The 26,080-nt window shown below is 39.4% G+C and overlaps 1 protein-coding gene across 1 annotated transcript in view; it reads right to left on the minus strand.

The window, feature by feature from the left end:
• Positions 1 to 2,482, minus strand: part of nudt3b (nudix (nucleoside diphosphate linked moiety X)-type motif 3b) — a 35,935-nt gene extending 33,453 nt beyond the window's left edge. Inside the window, exon 1 of the mRNA XM_088338971.1 lies at positions 2,200 to 2,482. Coding sequence (XP_088195097.1) covers positions 2,200 to 2,298 — 99 coding nt within the window. The 5' untranslated portion in view covers positions 2,299 to 2,482. The remainder of the gene's footprint in view (positions 1 to 2,199) is intronic.
• Positions 2,483 to 26,080: the final 23,598 nt, after the last annotated feature.

Here is a 26,080-nt window from a genome sequence, read left to right on the forward strand (position 1 = left end):
ACAGTAATCTAATTTTAGCATGTATTTGTTTCATGTTCTGATGTTCTTTAATCAATTATTTAAAACAATCATACGCTACCTTTGCAGGAGTTGGAATGGATTAGCGCATTTGTATTCAAAATGAGTTTCTACTAACTAAGTTCTTAGGTTAAGAAGCTACTTTCAGAACAAATTAAATTTGAAAGTAGAGGTACCACTGTTGTGGAGTTGTTGGTTTTGCAATGTTTTACCTCTCGTGACTTCTATCAGGAAAACGTAAACAGACTTAACTATGGTGTCATGAATTTTCCAATGTTACTGATTTATGTTCATCATTGCATATTTGGGTGAAAAGACCGTACCGACTGTGGGGTAAATCAGCAGGGCTGAATTTAATTTCTTGGTTGGTGAATTTGGAAATGCCACAAGAATTCATCACGCTTTCTAGTAACATTATTCAAACTGCTGAGACGACAAAATGGCTTTTATTGTCATTTAGGATTGTCACTTAATGTGCACACCTGGAGTGTTTAGAATAGAATAGAATGGAATAGAATATACCTTTATTGTCATTGTTACAACATGGGTTGAATATATTGTGACAACGAAATTGGACGTGGCACTCCAGGACCACATTTTACAGTGAGGATAAGGAAAACAAAGAGATAAAGGAAAATTGGAAATATGAACAAGGTTAAAATGAATTAATTAAAAGATGGGATGAGGACAAATAGTGATTAATAGGTTGGCCGAGGGCAGCACGGCGGGGCAGTGGTTAGTTAGTTTCAAAACAAATTAAATTTGAAAGTAGAGCGCGTGTGCGGCACAGTTCTAAGGTCTTGGGAACCTCCTGCGTGGGTTCAAATCCAGCTACCGGACTTCCTGTGCGGAGTTTGTATGTTCTCCCCGTGCTCGCGTGGGTTTCCTCCGGGCACTCCGGTTTCCTCCCACATTCTAAAGAATTCATGAATTCATGCATTTCAGGTGGATTGGCCGGTCCAAATTGTCCCTAGGTGTGAATGAGCGAGCGAGTTGTCTGTCCCTGTGTGCCCTGCGATTGGCTGGCAACCAGTTCAGGGTGTCCCCAGCCCACTGCCCGATGATTACTGGGATGGGCTCCTACACCCCCGCGACCCTACTGAGGATAAGCGGTGCAGCTAATGAGATAAGATGAGAATGAAATAGAACATACCTTTATTGTCATTGTTACAACATGGGTTGAATATATTGTGACAACGAAATTGGACGTGGCACTCCAGGTCCAGATTTTACAGTGAGGACAAGGAAAACAGAGATAAAAGAACAAAATTGGAAAGCTAATGAGATGAGATGAGATTGGCCGAATTGCAGTAATATGAATAGTGCATTCCCAAGCATGGCAACATAACGGGTAAAATTTTGCCAGTTATTGGTCCAAATCACCAAAGTGTATTACAACATATACCAGGAAAGCTGATTCAAAGCAAACATGTACAATTAGGTTTCATTTTTGATGGTCATTAAAGTACTTTTTTCTTTTTTCCCCTCTACGACTACAGTTAAGTACAGTACTTTTACCACCCAAGTTTTAAATCGCCACCGAACTTCTCTCGGTCACTTAAAACCGCAAATAGCCGATGAAACAATAAGACCAAATCCGGGGCTGAGGTCTTATTACATAAACAATAAAAAAAATCAATTTCTGTTGACGGTCAACGTCTACGATTATGCAAGCTCGAGAGTCCATTACTACATTTTGTATTGTCTCTCGTCTTTAGCTATTAGTCTAACATTAGGGTACCAACCGCTTTAACATTAGACGCAATAAAGAATGAACTTGAGCATGCCGTTTTACCTGAAAGTTGTCAATGTTTAGTATGTTTAAGCGAATTTCAGAATATTAAAATGCCAATCATTCCTAGTTCATAAAAAGGTGGACCGCCGGCTGGAAAAGAGCCGGCCGGCGTAGGCATTAGCATTAGCTAACAGCTAATTATGGGGAGTAAAATACCTCACATTTAAGAGGTTTACGTTATATTTGAAAACCAAAAGGGGTTGGAAATGAGTAAAAAAGTATATTTATTTTAACGGAGTCTCTACCACTGACGCGAGCTGAGGGTAACGCCCGTAAAATCACGACAGCACTGGTGACGAATATCCCCATATCCAGCTCGTAGTGATGCTAATAATGCTAATGCTAAAGCTAGCATGGCCCGACATTAGCCACATCCTCGCACTCACCTCCTCCTCCGATTCGCTCCTGAAGCACAGACAAGCGGCGCGCTTCTTGTAACCGTCCCCGTCGTACGTCCGCGTCTGGTTGGACTTGAGCTTCATCATCGCGGAGGAAGTTTAAACACTTTCAAAAAAGAAACGGAAAAATCGACCGAATTCGAAGGCGACGCTAGTAGACGCAAAGTCCTCAGCGATTTGGGTTTAATATAAATAACTTCTTCTCCGCTTCATTTTTACACAGCTCGGCGTATCTACGGCAAAGTCGCCATTACAAGGAGCCGCTACGCCCACGACGTAATTTAACCTTTAATAGCTCTGCGAGCGTACGAAAATTGCGTAGTTGCTCTTGTGGGATTGAGGCTGCGGGAAGCTGGGTCCACGCAACTCCGCGTGCGGACCTGAGAGATCCGATAGAGGAATCGGACACGTTTGGTTCCAAGTTCCAACTGTCAATTCACAACCACTTGTTTGCCCCCGGCTTTACCTTAACTTGATTTTGAAAACATTGAATTCCATTTCTATATCTTAGAATTTTAAAAACGTGGAGAAGTCGGGTGTCCCTTTGATTCAGCTGTTTCAGCACCGCAGGTGATGGACAGCGCTACTTAACGTCCAGAAATTATTGGGAACGTTATTAATGATTACGTTATTTCAACACAATTCAAACTGAATATTTTGGGAAAATTCTTTATCATGTATTATTTTTTGGGTGATTTCTGTGCAGCAATAACATGTCAGAAAATGTAGAATACATTTTCCTGAAAGGACAGTGTGTAATATGTAACGCATCCTAGTGCTAAGTGGTATCAAAACATTTATCGAAAATAATAGAATAATATAAACAGGCATTTGTATATATATATATATATATATATATATATATATATATATATATATATATATATATATATATATATATATATATATATATATATATACATCTCATCTCATTAGCCGTACCGCTTATCCTCATTAGGGTCGCGGGGCGGCTGGACCCCATCCCAGCCATCTCCGGGCAGTGGGCAGGGGACACCCTGAACTGGTTGCCAGCCAATCGCAGGGCACACGGGGAAAGACAACTCATTCGCTCATTCACACCTAGGGACAATTTGGACCGGCCAATTCACCTGAAATGCATGTTTTTGGAACTTGGGAGGAAACCGGAGTGCCCGGAGAAAACCCACACAAGCACGGGGAGAACATACAAACTCCGCACAGGAAGTCTGGACCACTTATTCTCAGTAGGGTCGCGGGGGTGCTGGAGCCCATCCCAGCCGTCTTCGGGCAGTGGGCAGGGGACACCCTGAACTGGTTGCCAGCCAGTCGCAGGGCACACAGGGACAGACATTTCGCTCGCTCATTCACACCTAGGGACAATACACACACACACACACACACACACACACACACACACACACACACACACACGCAAATGTGTGTGTGTGTGTGTGTGTGTGTGTGTGTATCTGTTAATCACTAGGGTTGTAGTGGCACCCTTTCATGTGCTGTGTCTTGGGCAAGTATATCCTGTACTGTATATGTAACGTTAAGAATGTTTGTGTCAGGTTTTATTTTCAATCACAGAAACCATATACTTTTTCTTTATCACACATATTTTTAAATCGCCAGGGATCCACTAGGGAGCACCAAAGAGCCGCATTCTGCGGGCTACGTAAAAAAGATAAAATAAATAAAAATGGTGCGGTTTGGTCACTCGAGGTCTCAGCAATGTGTATACTTTTGTTGTGGTGTGTTGAATTAGTTTTAGGCTGCACAGAACAATACAGTGACATCATGTCTAGAACTAATAAACTGAAAAAATACGGTTTAATTTAATATTACTATTGTTTTTACTTTTATCCTTTAATATTTTAAAAAGTGTTATCATATCTTGTAAATGTATTTGCACCATGAGGATGATATTTTCGAATTCAATTGTGCATATCACATGTTACAATGACATTCTATTCTATTCTATTCTATTCTATTCTATTCTATTCTATTCTATTCTATTCTATCTAGGGGTAACATAATACCCCCTGTTAAGTATGTGACTATTGCTCAAATCAGATAATCAGAGGATATTAACACGAAGAAAATGGTGTTTGTCCTTTCTTGTGGCACTTTGAAAGAATAATTAAACGGTGGTTATGAAGTACCAGTAATTTGAATTGTTTCATTATAATTGATAAGTTTACATCACTTGGATGAGTTTACCCACAAATAATTTAGTTTTTCCACCTAAGTTTTAGACTCATCTTCCATCTCAGCTCAGTTATACTTAAGACAGCTTATCAAAAACTATCAAAATAACTCAGACACTGAGGTCATATCACATGAACAATAAGAAACATTTCTCTTGTCAGTACGCGTCTACAATAATGCAAGCCCAAAAATGCATTACTTATGTTTACTTTTTTTATGAATAGTGCACAGGCTATGAACTATTGTTGTGCGAGAAACTGACAACTTGTTTTGGGGGAAAATAAACTTCTGATCACTACAAAATCCAAGGAAGTCATACTTTACTTTAAGAAGACAGGCACGGACCCAGCTTCTCGAGTCATCAATGGAGACTGTGTAGAGCTAGTCCAGTCCTTTAGACACCCTGAGAATGCTCAGGAAAAACAACATGGAACAGAAGCTTCTGGAGTCCTTGTACAGAGGCACAGTTGAGAGAATTTTGGCAAAGGCATCATGGTGTGGTATGCTGGAAACACTGCACCAGCCAGAAAATCCTTACACAGAGTCATCAGCACATCCCAGAGAATCATTGACTCTTTACCCAGTTTGGAGGACATCACTAGCTTGCAATACTGCAGCAGAGCTAAGAATTTAAGGAAGGACTTTTCTCACCACGGCCACCGACTCTTTTAACTGTGATCTCTCCAGGGCCCATAAAACAAGGACTTACAAACTCAGAAACAGGTCCTTCCCCCAGGGCCATCACCACACTATAATCTTGTTCATCAACTTCTTGTAAATATTTTTGCCTATTTATCCTAAAAAAATCGTTTTTAACTTATTTTTCTCTTTTAAGCCTTTGTTACACATTCAACCAGGAGTGCCACGTCTAACTTCGTTGTAGAACAGGTTCACTACGTCGTTATCAATGACAATAAAGAAAACTTTAATTTTTATTCTCTTGATTTGAATAGAGTTTAGAGATTAAAACCATCTTAATTTCCTTTTAGTTTTGTAAATGGAAAAATAAATCTGAATTCTCACAATTTAAAGGGGTGTGCTAAATTAGAATCTTGGCCAACATAAAGTGGCATATGGATCTCTGTGTGCATGTGTGTGAGCAACGTTTTTTTGCATTTGTGGACTATTTTCATTGTAAAAAATCCAAAAGATAGAAAAATGTCCAAAAATATTTTCAATCTAAATCTTTCCATACAAGATGCATTGATCATTTTTTCTCATTTTTCTAGTCATGGCATTAAATGTCTTTCTTCTAATAAGAAAGTAAGTCATTAAAAAGAATAAGACTATTTTGTGAAAACTAAAATCTTGTAAAACTAATGAGCCTGATATACAACCACAACGTCCAACCCCACTGTGTAATTACAAACTCCTTTTTTTTTAGTTGACAGGAGTGCAAGATTCACTTGCACACACGGATGGGGAAGTAAACCATAAAAAAAAATCACCAACACAGCATTTGAATTTTCTTACAGAGCACTGATTAATCCAATTTTCATTACATGTAATAAAAAGGAAAATTCATAAGGACTGACTGTGCTTGTGTGCACAGATGCAACTCCCTTTTTCAGCTCTTGAAACGGGTAGGCAGTAGCTTGACATAAAAGTATATGTACATAAAGAGGTCATACTCAAGCGGCTGCAAACCAAGATGCACGTTCACGAATCACAGTTGCCAGGGCAACCTTCTCTCATCCCCGCTGCCTGAGCTACTCACACGCTTGGAGATGAACGGGGTGGACAGAATGCAGTCGATGTCGGCGTGAGTCTGTCCACAGGAGGACGCTCTTCTCTTTCTAAACATTCACAATCATGTTCAATTTAAGCACACCCTACTAGGACTACAAACTACTAAGTATTTCAACGTATTGAAAAACTATTACTTGCAGGTAAAACTATCATATGCACATCTTGTAGTGAATTACTTGAATTGTGCACTAGTTTCAAGTCAATGGTGATAAACACCTCAAAGTCCACATCAGGGCAAACTGAGACATATTTCGTTACATCAATGGAGGATCAATCTGCCATACGTAAAAATAAATCTATAAAAACATAAACACCAAACAAATATACGCCATATAGATAAACAAACACATAAATAAATCCCATAATCCCTAAATATATGTTTGCAATGTATTTTGTAATTTATTTTGTTAGATATTTTGTTGTATATTTGGTCACAAAAATGTTATTTAAATGAATGGGCAGGTAAAACTTGCTGAGCATTTTACCTATAAGCTGATTCGTTCATTACAGATCAACCAAAAGGTGAAATGTCCAGACAACTTGGCCGTGTCTTAATTTGAAATTTGTTGTGCCAAAATACACGACAAAATACATGAAAAAATACAAGACAAAATACATGACAAAATACAAGACAATTCATAATAGAATACAGTATATTAAAATAAATATAGAACTAATGACAGGACAAAATACGTGACAAGATAAATTAAGAAAACAAATACCAAAATAAATATGTGACAAAATAAATGACAAAATGCATAAATAAATGAATAAATTCTAATCATCTCTTATATATGGATATAAGGTGATTTATTTACGTGTTCATTTATTTATTTGAATTGAATTGAATGCCTTTATTGTCATCATACAAGTATAAAGAATTTTGAGCTCCACCACAAATGCACGCATAAATAGGAATAAGAAAAATGTGTACGATAGAAAATAGGATACAATAAGGTAAGAAAAAAAATGTGTGCTATACAACCAGTATTGAGCTACTGTCGGCTATATAGAAAGTGTCTGAAAAGGTGCAAATATTTTGTCATATGGCGTTTTTTCAGTGCAAACTGGAGTTAAGAATAGAGACATCTCTTGGGAAGAAGCTGTCTCTGAGTCTATTTGTTTTGGCGGGTATGGCCCTGTAGCGCCTACCAGAGGGTAGCAAGTTGAACAAATGGAAACCAGGATGTGTATTCACTTATAATGTTTATAGATGGTGGACAGGAGTGGTAGGGGGCGGCCGATGATCCTCTGTGCTGTGTTGGTCACCCTCTCTTTGTGTCCGCTTCTGTACAGCTTGAGTGTGACACAGACACAGCGCAGGTCAGCAGGCTTTCAATAGCTGACCGATAAAAAGTCACCAGCAGGTTGATGTTGAGTACCGTAAATTTCGGACTATAAGCCGCTATTTTTTTCCCAAATGTTCAACCCTGCGGCTTATTCAGTGATGCGGCCAATTTATGTAATTTTTCTAAAAGCCGCCAGCGGCGCTCGAGTACAAAAAGGTAAGATTTAGACCGGTGGAATATATGCGCCGAGGAAGACTGCAACTTCTTAAATTGTGCACAAATTAAATTAGCGTAGACATATCCTCATCATGCAAATTGCAAAAAGAAAGGCACATGACGCAGTTTTCAAGCTAAACGCAATCGAGCAGTCCGATAAAGAAGGAAACAGAGCTACTGCACGTTAACTTTACTTTGCGAGCGTATTGCTAGCTTGTTTTTGAATAAGGGAGCGTGGGACGACGTCCATATGACAAAGTCTCTTTCCCATGCTAAAGGAAGACGACTTTGATGACGTCAGTAATAAGGAGGAAGATGAGGACAGTTTACCGCGATTTCTACATGTATGGTATGTTTTTTTTAACAGGCCCGTTTACTGTGTTGCTCGCGTGTTGCTTGCATGTTGCTACCTGTCACAGGCACCGTTTGGGATGAAAGTTATTATTATTATTAAAGCTTTGAAAACTCTCTCGGTGTCTTTCTTTGTAAATATGCGTAACCATGTATAATATTTATTTGCAACTGTATATTTTTGTAATGTATTTATTTTAGAGACTTATTCTGATATGTTTTCCACGGGCGAATCAAAAAGAAGGGGCAAATACAACGGGGGCTGACGGGAAGTGGAGTAAAGGTGAGACGTGTTTGTGGATGCAGTGGACAATAGTGGATAAATATTTTTCCCACCCTTACCTTTGGAAATATACTTTTTTTTCCTTGGATTATTTTCAACAGGACCCGGACTCTGCAGGTCTGCATCAAACCTTAAGTACCGGTATCATTTTCCGTTCATTTTGCCGGCTGTAGTTCATGGACTGTGTACTTTATATTCAGTTACAATTGCGGGACTCAAAGTCGGGTTTGGGTTAATTTTGTGATTGTGTTACATGTTTCAATGTGGGCGCATGTGGCTTATATACAGGTGCGGCTTGTGTAAGTACAAAAGCGGTTATCCCCTCAAAATGTGGTGGGTGCGGCTTATAATCAGGTGCGCTCTATAGTCCGGAATTTACGGTAGCTCCTTCTTGAGCACTCTCACGAAGTGCAGCCTCTGCTGTGCCTTTTTGATCAGTGCTGAGGTGTTGGCTGTCCAGGAGAGGTCGGCAGAGATGTGGACCCAGAGGAACTTGAGGGACTCCACATATGGCATTCATTTGCAATTATTTGTTGGTTTTTGCATATGGGAGGATCAATCCTCCATTGAAATCCAAGTTTTTTTCCTTTTCATCCTCATTCAGAGGTGATTGTTGCCATCTTACGATTTGTTTGAGTTTTGAGGAAAATTGCCTCCAGTGTGAAGTAGAAATGGGCAGACTTTACTTTGATTTTTGCAGTTGCACATTTATGCAGCAATGAAAACTGAAATGTAACATAGATAAACTCAAACGAAGAGGATAATAACAATAATGCCAAATTCACATTTAATTTGTATCTTTTCGGTTGACAAAATCTTTTGATTGGTAAAGGCTCAGTTTTGATCAAGCCACATGGCTGAAGAATTGGTATTGGATTGTGTATGAGGAAATGGTATCGTGATATCCCTACTGCAAACTAGACAAGTACTGCCATGTCTTTTACTAAAACGACAATGACAACGATAAGGACCAAAACTCAGATAAAAAGCACTACTATTAAGTGAATAAAACTGCAAATACCATTGTGCTATTACTAACACTTTTTGTACAAATATGAAAACTACCAAAAGTATGTTTGGCAAAATAGACATTAATATTATAACTACTACTACTACTACTACTACTACTACTTCTACTACTACCACTAATACTACTACTACTACTACTACTACCACTACTACTACTACTACTACTACCACTACTACTACTACTACTACTACTGTCCTGTGAAAATTAAATAGGTAAGTCTAATTAAAACTTCAGATTTAACATTGGCAGAACTCTAGAAGAGTACTACTAGTTCTTAATCTACTTCTACATTTTCTCCTCGGTGGCCTTGGGGGTATGGCGCCCACCCCGAGACTGGAAGGTTGTGGTTCAAGCCTCGGCCGAGTCATACCTAAGACTTAAACATTGGTACCCGTTGCCTCCCTGCTTGGCGTTCAGCATTAGGGGTTGGAATTGGGGGGTAATGACTACCAACACCTCAGTTGGATTGAGCGAGGGGGCTGAGAATCCCCTCCTCTGAATCAATCTCCCAAAAAGAGTCAGAAATGACTCTAGCCACCTCCCACTAGGGGGATATGGCTGTGGTATATATATATATATATATATATATATATATATATATATATATATATATATATATATATATATATATATAGTCACGGGGGAGACCGGACCAGAACGGAGGCAGGAAGGGAGAACTCATTTGCGGTGACAATCATAACTTTTATTTAACAAAATAAAAGTCGTCCAAAACTCCGGGACAAAACAGAACTTAAACATTCTTACACTCAGAATGGGCAGGTACAGGTTTCCTTCGACTCAAACTAAACAGGACAGGGCATAACAGAACGGAAAATGTGTAATGAGCCAACACCCGCAATACCCACAACCCAACCTTAAGTAGCACACACGCAATTATCTGATCTGCTTCAGCTGGTGCCCAGGGGGCGGGGCAGACCGGTCGCCACGGCGACCATGCTGGCCATGACATATATATTTATACATTTTCTCCAACTCTACTATAACTACTACATCAATGAATGGTATGCAAAAACTAGTAAAATTAGTACCAATCTGCCATTATTCATAAATAAACATTCCGCATAAAATCCTGTAACCACTTTTACTGCTGCTACAAATTGTAACTACAACTAATGTAAATCAAAATCGTCCCAATATTAACATTAGCCGTGCCGATAAATGCATTTGTCTGCATTTTCTCCATTAGGATTCATGCATTATTTACAGATCAATTAAGAAAAGTGCCCGAACATTGTGTACAAATCTTTCCCTTGCCAGAAAGGGAAAATCTTTTAAGTAGTCTTGTATAATCTCACCAACTGGACTCCTAGGTGAAGGTCATCGATGCCTAACGTGTCTTTAATGTCACTATCGAGGTTTGGCGAATGAGAAAAGAGCTCCCGTGAAATAAATAACTGACTTAGCAGCATTGACGTAAGATGAACACAAACCGACATGCATTTAAATGGAATAATCAGAAAAGCTCTATTAACAGACTATATATTAAATGCCTGTGCAACCTCATCTTATAACCCCATGTAATATAGCAGCAGCAATTTGTTTTTGGGCTTGTGCATAATGGTTTATGTCTTTTTCAGTCAGAGCCTTAAAGGACATTAGCAAATTAAACCTTTTTCTTTAAATACGCACGTTAATGACCGGATAAATGAGCAGGAGATTGGTGTTTTTGCTGCTGCGCCCGAGGCCAGAGAGAAGATTGCCAGCCTGGCAAAAGAAGCAATTTGCTGCCGTGTTGTGTCAGGGGCCTCAAATGGCGCCGCCTCTTGATGGACATAATGTCATCAGTATGATATATTCTTATTTGTCAAATTATATTCGATAAGTTTTCAATGCTGACGGGTAAATAAAATGGATGGTGCAATATGCTTCGACTGTCATTTTATTGCACATCCTTCAATGTACAGTGGAACCTCGGTTTTCGACCATAATCCGTTCCAGAACCCTGTTCGAAAACCGATTTGTTCGATCACCGAAATCATTTTTCCCATTAAAAATAATGTAAATCGTCTTAATCCGTTCCAACACCCTGAATGTTTACCTTGAATGTTTAACGTAAACATAAAGCTAACACAGGCTAATCGTACGTTCGCGTTATCGTAATCTTCCGTACGAAAGATTACGCTAACATGAACGTGTAAAAATAAAAAAATCAGGTCGTTTACAAGTCATTTAGCACCCGGGTCTCCACAACAAGTGGTGAGCGGTTCATTGGAAAGGGGGCTCCGTTCCAACACCCTGAATGTTGGGCTCCGTTCCAACACCCTGGATGTTTACTTTGAATGTTTAACGTAAACATAAAGCTAACCCAGGCTAATCGTACGTTCACGTTATCGTAATCTTCCGTACGAAAGATTACCTAACATGAACGTGTAAAAATAAAAATAAAAATGATGAAGAAAATAATTCTGAATAGGATTTTCTTACCTTTGTGGTTCACATCCTCCTTACTCTTTAGTATCGTACTGATCGTAGATTTAGCCATGCTGTATTCCCTAGCAAGATCAGACACTCGCACACCTCCTTCATATTTTGCTATTATTTCTTTCTTAAATGCAATAGTTGTACGCACTACTTTTCTTTTTTCACCTGTAGCAACTTTGCTGCTTGCACTGACTTTCTTCGGAGGCATAATTAGGGGCTAAAACACTTCGTACACCTATATAGAAAGCGTAAGCAAAACGATAACAGTTGGTCACGACGCTCAGCATGGCATCCTAGCGTACGCACTCACGCATTACCGGCGTTCGAACTCCGATTTTTTGACCGAACAGCGAAGCAAGAATTTCTCGAAATTTTCGGTCGGACTCCGATTTGTTCGAACTGAGAGGCGTTCGAAAACCGAGGTTACACTGTATAGGCATCCAAACTGATTGAATATGTCCCAACGTGAGCAGAAAATAGGGGGCACATTATTTAAAATGGACTTTAGAAAGAATTGTATACAAATGGTCAGGCATGTGGAGTGCTTGCCCTCCCATTCAGTGTGAAAATAAACAACCGAGTTAATCTTCCATCTGCCCATTTCTGTCACTGAGCTGGCCAAAATGACCAAATCTGGCCCGAGTAAATTTTTATCGCATCACTATAATTAGTGTTCGCATTTTATATGTCATGGCTCACATGCTTCATTAAAGACTTACTTGTCCACACAATATGAATGTATGTGGGATGGGCAACCAATACAAAGAATATATAGCTTTTCTTAACTAAAGACTACTGGGCTTGATGTCCAGCTCACCAGAGACCCTGATAAAGACAAACTGAATAGAAAATGTAGGAGTGAATGGCAGTTCAGATAATGTACAATGCGGCAAAAAAGAATATTTTTACTCCACACCGAAATATCTCTCTCATCTCTCATCTCATTAGCTACATCGCTTATCCTCAGTAGGGTTGCGGGGGTGCTGGAGTCCATCCCAGCAATCATCGGGCAGGGGGCAGGGGACACCCTGAACTGGTTGCCAGCCAATCGCAGGGCACACGGGGAAAGACAACTCATTCGCTCATCATTCACACCTAGGGACAATTTGGACCGACCAATTCACCTAACATGCGTGTTTTTGGAATGTGGGAGGAAACCGGAGTGCCCGGAGGAAACCCACGCAAGCACGGGGAGAACATACAAACTCCGCACAGGAAGTCTGGAGCTGGATTTGAACCCACGCAGGGGGTTCCCAAGACATGAACTGTGCCGCATGTGCGCTAACCAATGCGCCGCCGTGCTGCCACACACCGAAATATAATAACTGAAAATAAAATTACTTTCAAATGTTTCTTTCTATGATTTGAATTTGTTTAAGATCTGCACAGAGTTTCGAACATATTTCCCCGCTGCCACTCATTTCTTAGACACAATCGAATGAACTCTTCTTTTTTTATCTTTCTTCTGGTTTGAAATGGCATTCGGACTTAACTTGTTGCAGACCTTTTCTAACTTTCACCATTTTCAAAGTAAGATAAAAACAGATAGATGTGGTGGAAAATAAAGCATAGGGACTTAATGAAGAGAGTTGGGCTTTGTTAAAACATGCATAACAGAGAAAATATCTAACTTTCAACCTTTTTAAGGACACCTCAAACGACAAGGAAAAAAAGTGCTGAACAAAGAAAAAAAATCAATAAGTTCAAATTTTTGTATTACTTTTGTATCCAATTTTTAATCCACATTTTGTCTACTGAAAACAAGAAAGAAATATGACAAAAAAATCTCAAAATCTTATGCACATGGAATAATAAATCTGGGGTACAACTACAGTGTTCATTTTACCTGTGAAAAGTGATGGGTCCCGGGGACTGGCATGCTCAAAAATCTTTGGGTCCCAACAGAGATCTATGGGTCCCCAAAATTTAGTGTTATCGAGGTTGACATTGTAAATCGGTGACAAATATATAATAAAAATCTATATATTCATTCTGTTTTAATCATCAAATTATTAATTCATTTTCTGCATCAAATTATTGTTGGTAATATACCGATTAAAGGGATAACCACAAACCTGTCTTTTTTCATTTTCTCCTTTTATACTTCCTTTTTTTTCTCAACCTCTTTATACAACATAATCATTTGTAATATAATGCATCAAAGCAAGTGAGCTGTTTGAGATCCGGCTCTTTAATAAGTTGAGCCGAAATAGCCGGTTCTCTAAAAAGAGACGGACTTTCACGACACAACTCGAACTCGAGATCGGCGTGCAGACGAAAACTCGAATCGCGAGACCAAAACAACAATGACGGATCTGCCTCTCCAAAAGTTTGGAGTTAAAAAATGATAATGACAATTTGGTGTCAAAAAAGTTGCGTCCCGGGACGCACGTTGATTTGACACGATGCGTCCCCAGCAAAAATAATGCGTCTAGGACGCAGGGACGCGGGCAAACGAGAACACTGCTACTAATGAACGAAAATGATCAAAACTGACAGGTGAGTGCAGATTCAATAGATCACATTCATTGCAGCAATACTTCTATAAGCACCAGTCAACACAGTTTAGGCCAGTTTCGAGTTAAATTTCTATTTACTCTTTTGGTTCATACAAGAATCTATCACGGTAAGTTATGAAGCAGTGGTTAGCGCGTGTCTGGCACAGTTCTGAGCTCATGAGATTGAACCTTCTTGTGTGGAGTTTGCATGTTCTCCCCTTGCTTGCGTGAGTTTCCTCCGGGCACTCCGGTTTCCTCTCACATTCCAAAAACATGCATGTCAGGTTAATTGGCCGGTCCAAACTGTCCCTAGGTGTGAATGAGCGAGTGAGTTGTCTGTATCTGTGTGACCTGCGACTGGCTGGCAACCAGTTCAGGGTGTCCCCTGCCCACTGCCCAAAGATATCTGGGATGGGCTCCACCACCCCGCTACTCTACCGAGGATAAGCGGTGCAGATAACGGACGGACGGAAGTTCTGAAGCTCTTTTCCAGACAAAAAGTGAGAACTGTTTGAGAATGGCTTTCTTTTCAGTCATCACATGATAGATTCAGGTGGCATGTGCACCTTGGAGATTGACAGCATGTAAAGTTGGTCCATTGCTTCTCCAGGTGGTGACCGATACCAGTATTTTTCGCTCTAGTTAAATCAAGTCAAGTGAAATTTATTTATATAGCCCTTAATCACTAAAATGTCTCAAAGTACTGCACAGGATTACAATGACACAATTATCTGATCTTAAACCAACATGCGGGCAAGGAACAACTCAAAACCTCAGCGTGAGGAAAGAGAGAAACCTTGAGAAGGGACCTCACAAGTGGTAATCCCCCTTTCAGGAAGACCAGGGTGAATTACATTGAGCATTACAGTACACTAGGTAACATGTTGAAAATGTGTCCGGAAAGTGCATGACAGCAACGACGCCCCCAGCCTGTAAACTAGTCCAGAAAGTCTATGACGGCCACGACGCAGCTTCCCATCTCTGCCAGCTGGTCCATGCAGGCGTTCACATGCTTCAGGTCAAACGCTGGTCCGCTGACTCATCTCAAATCGTCCTTCTCCTTCGTATCACCACCAGGAAGGCAGTCGGAAAAAGACAGGACAATACAGAATATGAGGTGGGCATCAATCATAAGCTTTGGAATAGAAGTGTGTCCCAAACCTTGATTTAAAAACTTCCGTTGAGGTTGCAGATCTTATCTCCGGAGGCAGGGCATTCCATAGCACCGGGGCCCGGATGGAGAACGCTCTCAAGCCTGCAGACTTCTTGGCTCTCGGAGTCACCAGTAGATACATTTAAAACCAAGCGGGGAAAAACGTCATTGTTCATATGCCATTTTAAGGCAAAATGCTTGTCTGGTTTGTCTGTTCTCCATTTAATGCATTTTTTGCTTTTTATACCACTAGGGGTTGCTATTACCACCTTGCCTAGTCCTACCACTACCCAAAATCGCCAGACGCTACCCTGAATGATAAAATCGATACAAAGTGACAGCAGGATGCGGTGTAATCGCGCATGATAGAAGCAGCACACAGCATCACCTGGCTGCTGACAGATGCCCATCTGCCCACAACAACAAATGATGACATTTTTCCTGGTACAGACTCACATGAAAAGACAATGTTCCCTCTCTATGTGATGCCACCACCGAGGACAGATAGTTTTTACACTTAATCACGTTTAACATCCACGTGCTGTTCCTTAATTGCCTGTTCCTACGATGCAGCACTGCCACATAAGGATGCTTGGTCGTGTTTTTTTTTAACAGACATGTTTGCATTTCATGCCAGAGTGAATTGAGAAACATACTTTTTGACATTGCATTCTAATTGGACATTTGAAAAATCTGTATGAAAATAATTCCCCAGTGAGTTACCATTGCCCTGATGTTGTGGAATTCTCTTCGCCTTGAGACTCAAAATGCAACATCAGTGGAACTGTGTTAATCTAGGCTTTAAACGTACTTCTATTCTCTAGTTTATGAATGACCTATATTTCATGTTGAAAATATCTGTGTATTATTTGTTATTGCAACATCCATTGCAGCCTGGTCATCCTAGAAGGGGGATTACCTCATGTGCGGTCCCTTCTCACGGTTTCTTCATTGTTCTCATGTTAAGGTTTTTGAGTTTTTTCTTGCCCTCATGTAGGTTTTAAATCAGGGGATGGTGTAATACTAATCTGCGGTTTCCAATAATATTGTGGTTAAGGGCTGTACAAATAAACATGATTTGACTTGTTCATAAAGTAGCAGACGTTGTTGTGGGCAGCACGGCGGCACGTGTGCGGCACAGTTCTTAGGTCATGAGATCCAACCTCCTGTGTGGAGTTTGCATGTTCTCGCTATGTTTGCGTGGGTTTCCTCCGGGCACTCCGGTTTCCTCCGACATTCCAAAACATGCATTCCAGGTGAATTGGCCAGTCCAAATCGTCCCGAGGTGTGGATAAGCGAGCGAGTTGTCTATCCCTGTGAGCTCTGCGATTGGCTGGCAACCAGTTCAGGGTATCCACTGCCCACAGATAGTTGGGATGGGCTCCAGCACCCCCGCGACCCTACTGAGGATAAACGGTGCAATTAATGGATGGATGGATAGACATTGTTGTTCTGGGTAGCTTTGTAAAAGAATTTGAAATATTGAATAACAATTCGATATTGTGGATTATCTTATGTTTACAATTTTATGCTACACATGACATTTACAAACACACTAAACCCATAGCCAGGCAATAGTGAACAAAGATCTGTATTTTCTGGCATGTGATGATTCATCAATGCGTCAAACCAGCACAATGTCATGCCAACTATGCTAATATAGAAGACTTACTTTCAAAATGATATCAGTTGCCTCAAATGCCTTGTATCTTTTTGGAGAAATACAGTATAACAGGTACGAGTACTTTCTCATGGCTAGATCAAACAGTTATCAACGAAAAGAGGTTTCAATTATTCATCTTTACCCTGCTTGTGTTAAGGAAGGGGTCACTAACCTGATGCATTGATACAAATTTACTTGGTAAGCTTTGTGCGTCCAGGCTTGGGGAGTAACAGAATACATGGAACGGCAAAAATGATGTTGGCAAGCTTTTTGGATTTATTTTCATTTTGTTTCTGTCACATTTGATGTTAGTTTTGCCGGAGATCAAAGAGATCAAAGCCAGGAGAGAAAGCTTACCATGTGTTGTGAGTCATCATTTTATTCATATTTAGTATATTTTGTCTATTATTAGCATATTTGGTATTGGAGTAATCCAAAAGTGTTTGAAAGTAATCCTGTTAAATTAACCCTACCCAACCCTGGTAATTTTATGACAAGTGGACCGGACTGGGTACTAAAATTTGACTGGGGGGCTTGCAGTGTTCATTTTACCTGTGAAAAGTGATGGGTCCCGGGGACTCGCATGCTCAAAAATCAATGGGTCCCAACAGAGATCTATGGGTCCCCAAATTTTGGTGTTATCGAGGTTGAAATTGTAAATCGCCGACAAATATATAAATAAATATATAAATCCATATATTCATTCAGTTTTAATCATCACACTTTATTGGTAATACAAAGCAGTTATTACTTCAGATTTTTCAGTTCACAATATTGTACACTATACAAAATAATATAGCTGAAATATTAGTCTATATATTCATGCAGTTTTAATCACTTCACATTTTTCAAATCATATATTCTTTGTGGTTTGCTGTCCCGCCACAGTTGTAATGCCTTCTCAAAGTCCAATCCAGCGAGAAAGCTTACCACGTGTTGTGAGTCATCATTTTATTCATATTTAGTTTCTTTTGTCTTTTATTAGCATATTTGGTATTGGAGTAATCCAAAAGTAATTGAAAGTAATTAAGTTAAAGTAACCCTACCCAACCCTGTATATATGTATAAGTTAGTTGTACTTCAAATGTTTTATTCCCTCGTGCGTTTGTGTTTTCATGTGTGCATGACAGAGAGCGAGAGAAAAGGGGGGGAAAGAGAGCAGAGCGGTTGTGCGCCACTAAAATTTCGACATGAGTTGACACAAGCCCTGATTAAAAGCACTAGAACCATTTTTTTCTTGTTCCTGTTACAGTAGATTCATGTGTAAATTTTGAAGGTCACCATTGTCATAAAAAAACATTCTGATGGAATCTGTTTGGCAGATTTATTGAAAGGGTCATCAAAACATTAGATGGGAGATCATGAGTGATGACCAGTGTTCCCTCTAAGTTGCGCGTGTGCGCAATTGCGCACTGCTCGCACATTCTCAGCGCACAAGAAAATCTAGCCAGCGCACAAAAATGAGGGCTCGAAATTGCTAATTAAAAAGCGAATTAAGACAAAGTTACAGTTCATGAAGGTAAAAATACAAGGGTTGCCCTGTCGTTGTGTCCTAAGTGTGATATTTTGAAGACGAGTCGAAGGAGAACGAAGTTGAGTAAAGTTAGTAGAGTTTGTAGGGGAAAAGTCTTCTTCGGCTCGGCTCACTAAAAAGGAACCGGCTCTTTCGGGTCCTAAACGGCTCTTCGTGTTGTTTTTGCTTCTTTAATCCCAACATGACCAAATATTATGTAAAATTATGCACACAATGACATAAAGGAAGGGGGGAGTAGAACAAAAAAGAAAAAAAATACCAAAATGAAAAAGTAGTGAAAAGCTGAGAAAAAAAGAAACAAAAGGAAGAGAAAAAAGAAGAAAAAAATTAGAAAAAAGCCAGAAAAAAAAGAAATAAATGTAGGAAAAAAGTAAATAGAGAACAAAAAGAAAAGAGTAACAGCTCGGAAAAAATAAACACAATGAGATTTTTTTAAAGGAATTAAAAAAAAAGTAGAAAAAAAACACAGAAAAAAAAGAAAAAGTTTGTGTTGCATTCAAATAATTTCCAATTATATCAAGTGAATCTTGTTGCCAACATTGTACTCCCACTAAAAAATGTGATTAAGTATAGTTCTGTATCTTACAACCGACTAAATAAGCCCCCAAAAATGTTAATATTATGCGACAAAATATATCAGGAAATAGAAATAAATGTATATCTTGTGAAATAATTGTAAGAACAAACAACAACGTTTGTAGGCCGTACAACCTTTGCAATATGATAATATACAACATGAGTCAATTCATTCAAAAAAGAAAAATAATTTTGCATTGCCGGAAACTCAGCAAAATGTCATGTTTTGGACATGTTTGATCATGAATTATCTTGCCACACTTGGGATTATGGTTGCTCATTGTTGTTTCAAGCGCTGCCCACCGACTTTGTGTGAACGCTCAGACCCGTGGAAAATTACAGGGAACATTGGTGATGACACAAAAAAAATTGGAAACTGTCAAAGGCTTCTCAACATTCGGCCCTCGTAATGAATGACACCACTAGACGAGAGAGCCTTTTGAACCGGAGAATTTACATTCTGAGTAATTCTCATTATGTGTCCATGAAATGAGAAGTGTCTGGGGGCAGGTGATTACGCCCCGGCGGGTTTGCATTTGCTTCTGCCGCCCAGGATTTCCGTGAGTGACTGGAATTAAAGTGGCTTTCAATTCTCTCCGCCCCGTGGCTAATTGAAACAAGGAAGCTGAGCAGACGGGATTGGAAGGCGTGAAAATGTCGCGCACAGAGCGGGCACTCCCTGGGAAAACAGTGCATCGATATTACCGTATTTTCCGCACTATAAGGCGCACCTAAAAGCCTTTATTTTTTTCAAAAGCTGACCATGCGCCTTATAATACAGTGCGCCTTATTTATGGATCAATTTTAAAATTGCAAAGTTTTCCAACTCACTTGCAGCCGCCGACTCGATTTTCCCCCGAACGCCAAGTAGTACGCGGTGTATGCTGGGATTTATTTACCGGCGTTTCATTGGCTAACCAATGTGTCAATCATCATTTGAATCGATCACTATTGGCTAAAGTTATTCGGAGGTCAAGGGGCGGATCTTTTTTATCAATTACAGGCTGGCATTGGCTCGAACGGCAAACAAAGCCTGCAATGGGCCGAAAAAGATGTGTCAATCATCAGTTGAATCGATCACTATTGGCTAAAGTTATTCGGAGGTCAAGAGGCGGATCCTTTTTATCATTTACAGGCTGCCATTGGCTTAAACGGCGAAACAAAACCTGCAATTGGCCGAAAAAGATGAACGCGTATAGCATGTGACTGACGGCATAGAGAAAGCATTTTTTTCTATTCTGTATTTGTAAATATTGTATTCTCCTGGATTTACTACCCTCACGGATATAAGAGGACATTGCCTGCACATTATTATGAACACAACGACTTCGGTGAGCTTACTCCAGGTTTTATATTGTCCCTGTATCTTGTTTCAGACTGAACTCGATGTTTCTGTGATAAGCGGTGCAGATAATGGATGGAACGGAGTGTCTATTTTTAAATTAAACTCAATTCCAAGTGTTTATTGTCATATGCACAGTAAAGTTGCGAGCGAAAAGGAAAATAGATACTAAGGAATGGTTAGCATTTCTTGAATCCCAAGACTTGAACCTTCCGAATGATGGAACGACGCATTTGAGTGACATCTTACGGACACCGCATCCGCACGTGTTCTCGACACGTATTTGCGTCTTTGCAAGCTTTGGGAATGTTAAGGGGGTAATAAGTTGGACTGAACTATCTGACTGTTTTGTCCACGTTCCCATTGTAGCGCCTTATAATCCGGTGCGTCTTATGTATGTCAAAGATAGGACCAAAAACTATTTTTTCGGGGTGCGCCCTATAACCCGGTGCGTCTTATAGTGCAGAAAATACGGTAATTTGGAGGGCTGTGCCTTTTGGGGTGGGACCCCATAACATTTCGCCTTTTCTGCCCTCAACATTTTTACACTGCTTTTAAAAATAAGGCCTGTGAAAGTTGCACAGGAAAAAGTAACAATGTCATAAACCTTATAAAAGCTGTCAAAGTTGAAATACCGTAAATCCTATTAAAGTTGGACAGGCCACTCTATAAGGTTATCGTAAATACAACCGGATCCAATAAACATTTGTAGATCCCCTAAAATAGATGCTGCTGTATTGGCTTGTGCCGCCAAAAAGAGTGCTACAAAGCACAAGGAAGAACAAAAACCTAGGAGACTCTAGATCAGTGGTGTCAAACAGGCGGCCCGCGGGCCGGATCAGGCCCGCTAAGGGATTGAATCTGGCCCGCCAGACAATGCTCAGAGAAGCGCAAGACAAAAATGAGCTGCAGGTTGCAATATGTCCACTTGATGTTGCCAAAGCCAGGTGCCTCTCACAATGACGCTGTACTTGTATTTCTCTCTCTCTCTCTCTCTCTCTCTCTCTCTCTCTCTCTCTCTCTCTCTCTCTCTCTCTCTCTCTCTCTCTCTCTCTCTCTCTCTCTCTCTCTCTCTCTCTCTCTCTCTCTCTCTCTCTCTCTCTCTCTCTCTCTCTCTTTTCCTCCCTTTTCTCTCAGTGTCAGGTCAGTCTCTCTCTTTCCTCTCTTTCTCAAGTCAAGTCATGTTTATTTGTATAGCCCTTAATCACAAAGAGTCTCAAAGGGCTGCACAGATAAAATACTATTGCCAACTACTAAATTATGACAACATCCCCTCATCTTTCTCTTTCACTCTCAGTCTCTCTTTTTCTCTTCTTTTTTCCTCTTTGTCTTCTTTGTCTCTTTCTCTTTCTGTGTTTTTTACCTTCTTTTTATCTCTCTTTTCTCTCTTTATCTCTCTCTCTCCTGCTATTTCATTCTCTTTCTCTGTCTCTCCTGCTTTTCCCTTCTCTCTTTTCTTTCCTTCTCTCTTTCTACCCATTTCCCCTTCTCTCCTTCTCTCTTTCAATTTCACTTTGGATTTCTTTCTTTCTCTCTCTTTTTGCCCCTCTCTCACTATTTCTCTTTTTATCTTTTCCGTTTCTCACACTCCCTCTTTCTCTCTCTCTCTCTTTCTCTTTTTTCTTCCTTTCTTTCTTTGTTCCACCCTCTCTACCTCTCTTTCGCTCTCTTTTTTTATTTCTTTCTCTTTTTTCTTTCTCTCTAATCTACTAGTCTGGCCCTCGAGAGAATGTTTGTTCTATTGTGTGGCCCCCGTGTTAAAATGAGTTTGACACCTCTGCTCTAGATGGTGAAACCACCCAAATTTTCCCAATTTTTTTGTCCAGCCTTCCACAAGATTTTTGAAGGTACCCTTGGAGGCAAAATGGCAATCACGTCATCTCGCTCTAGGTCAGGGGTGTCAAACTCATTCTAACTCGGGGGCCACACGATAGAACAAACATTCTGACTAGTAGATTAAAGAGAAAGAAAAAGAGAGATTAAGAAATAAGAGAAAGAGGGAGGGAAAAGGAGAGAGGGCGGGACAAAGAAAGAGAGAGATGGAGAGAGCGTGAGAAACAAAAGAGATAAAAAGAGAAACTGTGAGAGAGGGGGAAAGAAAGGGAGCAGAAGAAAGAAATCCAAGGAGAAATAGAAAGACATAAAGAGAGAAAAGAGAAAAGAAAGCGCGAAGCGTAGGAAGAGAGAAAGAGAAAAGAAAGAAAAGGAAAAAAGGAATCTAGAGCAAAAGAAGTTAAAAAGACACAGAGAGAGAAAGAGACAAAGAGCAACAAAGGAAGAGAAAAAGAGAGTGAAAGAGACAGAGACAGAGAGTGGGAGAAAATAGGTGGAAAAGAGGAAGAGAGAGAGATAGAGAGAGAGAGAGAGAGAAAAAGAAATACAAGTACAGTGTCGTTGTTCGAGGCACCCAACATCAAGTTGACATATTTCAACCTGCAGCCTGTTTATCTCTTGCGCTTCTCTGAGTGTCGTCTGATTTATTGTTTTTATTCTCTGCTTCTATCTTCTGTGTTTTTCGTCCCATTTGACAACTACACTTTGGACTACTTTCTATCCTATGGACATGGGTTTTAACGCACAAAAATGCGTTCATTCGAGGAATCAACTCCTTGCCCTGAAGAATTCTCGTGCCGGCGTGATGAGGGAGCCCTATCGTGGATGGAGAGCCGGAGCTAGCTAAGCAGCTAGCGGCGTTATAAGTCTTCGGTATTGTCTGTAATCATGGGAAATGTGAACTCACTACCAAATAAGATCGACGGCTGTGCTGGTGAAAAACATCAAAGCGCACAGGGAGTGCAGTTTGCTGTGTTTTACGGAAACGTGGCTCATGTCTAGCATCCCGGACGCTAACGTGGAGCCACCCGGAGCTACCCGGACCGGAGCTGCTATCCGGAGCTACCCGGCTCGAGCGCTGTTAGACAGAGACACGAAAGCCTGCGGGAAGCTGAGAGGAGGTTGACTCTCTAACACGAGGTGGTGTATCCCTGGGCACCAAGAGTTCCATCTGCCGCAGGGATGTCGAACTTTTGGACTAGCGTGTGAAGTCATCCACTCCGCTGTGGCTAAACTACAACAAAGCACCCCGAGGGCATCCTGTTAATCTGTTAATAAACGAGTTAGAACTGAAGCGACTATTACATCACTGTATGATGACTTAGTTAAACAAAACTGGAATTATATATATGGTACAGATGATGTGGATTGTGCGTTTGACATATTTTTGGAAATATTCACCAACAAGTACAACAAAAATTGCCCAATGAGACAAATTAATATTAAGAATAAATCTGTAAACCATCCATGGATAACTAAGGGTTTACATAATGCTTGTAAGAAAAAAAACTACTTATATAGAAAATTTATTAAACTAAGAACTAAGGAAGCCGAAACCCGGTACAAAACGTATAAAAACAAATTGACAGGAATATTAAGAGCAAGCAAGAAATTATACTATACCAATTTATTACATCATAACAAAAGTAATATCAAAGGTATTTGGGATATATTAAATAGTATAATAAAAGGAAAGAATGTAAGCAATGCATATCCAAACTATTTTATTGATAAGAACAGTGAAAATTATAATTTAAATCAAGTTGTGGAGAATTTTAATAGTTATTTTGTAAATGTTGGACCAGAGCTCGCTGCAAATATCCCAGAGTGCAGTGGTAAACAATTTGAGTCACTGATAAAAATGAACTCCAAGACCATGTTTTTATCCGGGGTTACGGAATCAGAAATCTTAGACGTGGTTAACAACTGTAAAAACAAAACGTCTATGGATTGTTTTGACATCGATATGGTACTAATTAAGCAAATTATAAACAGCATTGTGAAACAATTGACCTACATCTGTAATCTATCATTTCTAACAGGCACATTTCCAAATCAAATGAAAATAGCAAAAGTTATACCAATATACAAAAATGGGAACAAGCACATTTTTACAAACTATAGACCGGTATCTCTGCTTCCTCAGTTCTCTAAAATATTAGAGAGACTTTACAATAATAGACTAGAACAATTTGTAGATAAACATAAATTGATTAATGAAAGTCAATATGGTTTTAGAGCAAACAGATCAGCAACAATGGCAATTATTGATGCAGTAGAAGAAATCACCCACAGTATGGAAAAGAAGAGATACGCAGTCGGGGTATTTATTGACTTAAAAAAAGCATTTGATACCATTAATCATAATATACTATTAAAAAAACTGGAAAGATATGGCATCAGGGGAGTGGCTTTGAAATGGATTCAAAGTTATTTGACGGGGAGGAAGCAATATGTAAAAATGGAAGAGTTTTCATCTGAATATTTGGACATCTGTTGTGGAGTACCACAGGGTTCTATCCTGGGACCAAAGCTATTTAATTTATATATTAACGATATTTTTAATGTTTCAAAACTATTGAAAATAGTAGTATTTGCAGACGACACTAACATTTTCTATTCAAATGATAACTATATGGATTTGGTAACCTGTATTAATCGTGAACTAATTAACCTAAAAGTATGGATGGATATAAATAAATTATCTTTAAATTTAAATAAAACCAAAGTAATATTCTTTGGTAATCGTAAGGCAAATCAAGATTTAGAAGTAAAAATGGATGGTGTCACGATAGACATTGTATCAGAAATTAAGTTTTTAGGGGTCATAATAGACAATAAATTAAGTTGGAAAACACACATCAGACACATACAAACAAAGGTATCTAAAAGCATTTCAATAATTAATAAAACCAAAGTTCTTTTACATTATAATGCATTGTATTTATTATATTGTTCTCTAGTTCTGCCATATTTAACCTATGGTGCAGAAGTCTGGGGCAATAATTACAAAAGTTCACTACAGCCCCTTTTTATCCTTCAAAAACGTGCAATAAGAACCATACACAGGGTAGGATATCGGGATCATACCAATATTTTATTCATGCAGTCCAATTTATTGAAATTGGATGATTTAATAAAATTTTTCACTTCACAACTGTTATTTAAGGTCAACAAAAACATAGTGCCAGAAAACATACAAAGATTATTCACTCGGAAAGAGGGAAATTATAACTTGAGGGGCTGTGGTGAATTCAAAATCCCAAAGGTGAGAACCACCAGGAGAAGTATGTGTGTGTCTGTGTGTGGAGTCAGACTTTGGAATAATTTGCAAAATGAAATCAAACAATGTCCAAATATACATGTGTTCAAATTTAAATATAAAAAAGCATTACTGGCGAAATACAGAGATGAAGAAAATGGGATATGAGGGAGACTGGAAATACTGCACTTCAAACTATGGCTAACTTGTTGTTATTGTTCTATTATCACATCAGAACTGTTATAAGTATTGTGTTTATTTTTATTGATATTATCACTGGTGCCGCAGTGACATTATGCGCATTATGACGTTGAGGGATGGGTATTGCGAAGATTAGTGTATAAAGTATGTGATTATTGTAACTATTATAATTATTGATATCTGACCTATTTAATAAGTATATCCATGAGATTTTGTTGTATTGGACATAAGAGGAGCTATATATAAAATGTGTTTTATAG

Source organism: Urocampus carinirostris, chromosome 6 (genome assembly GCF_059441175.1).
Source record: "Urocampus carinirostris isolate Australia breed hairy pipefish chromosome 6, RoL_Ucar_1.0, whole genome shotgun sequence".
Classification (NCBI taxonomy): Eukaryota; Metazoa; Chordata; class Actinopteri; order Syngnathiformes; family Syngnathidae; genus Urocampus; species Urocampus carinirostris.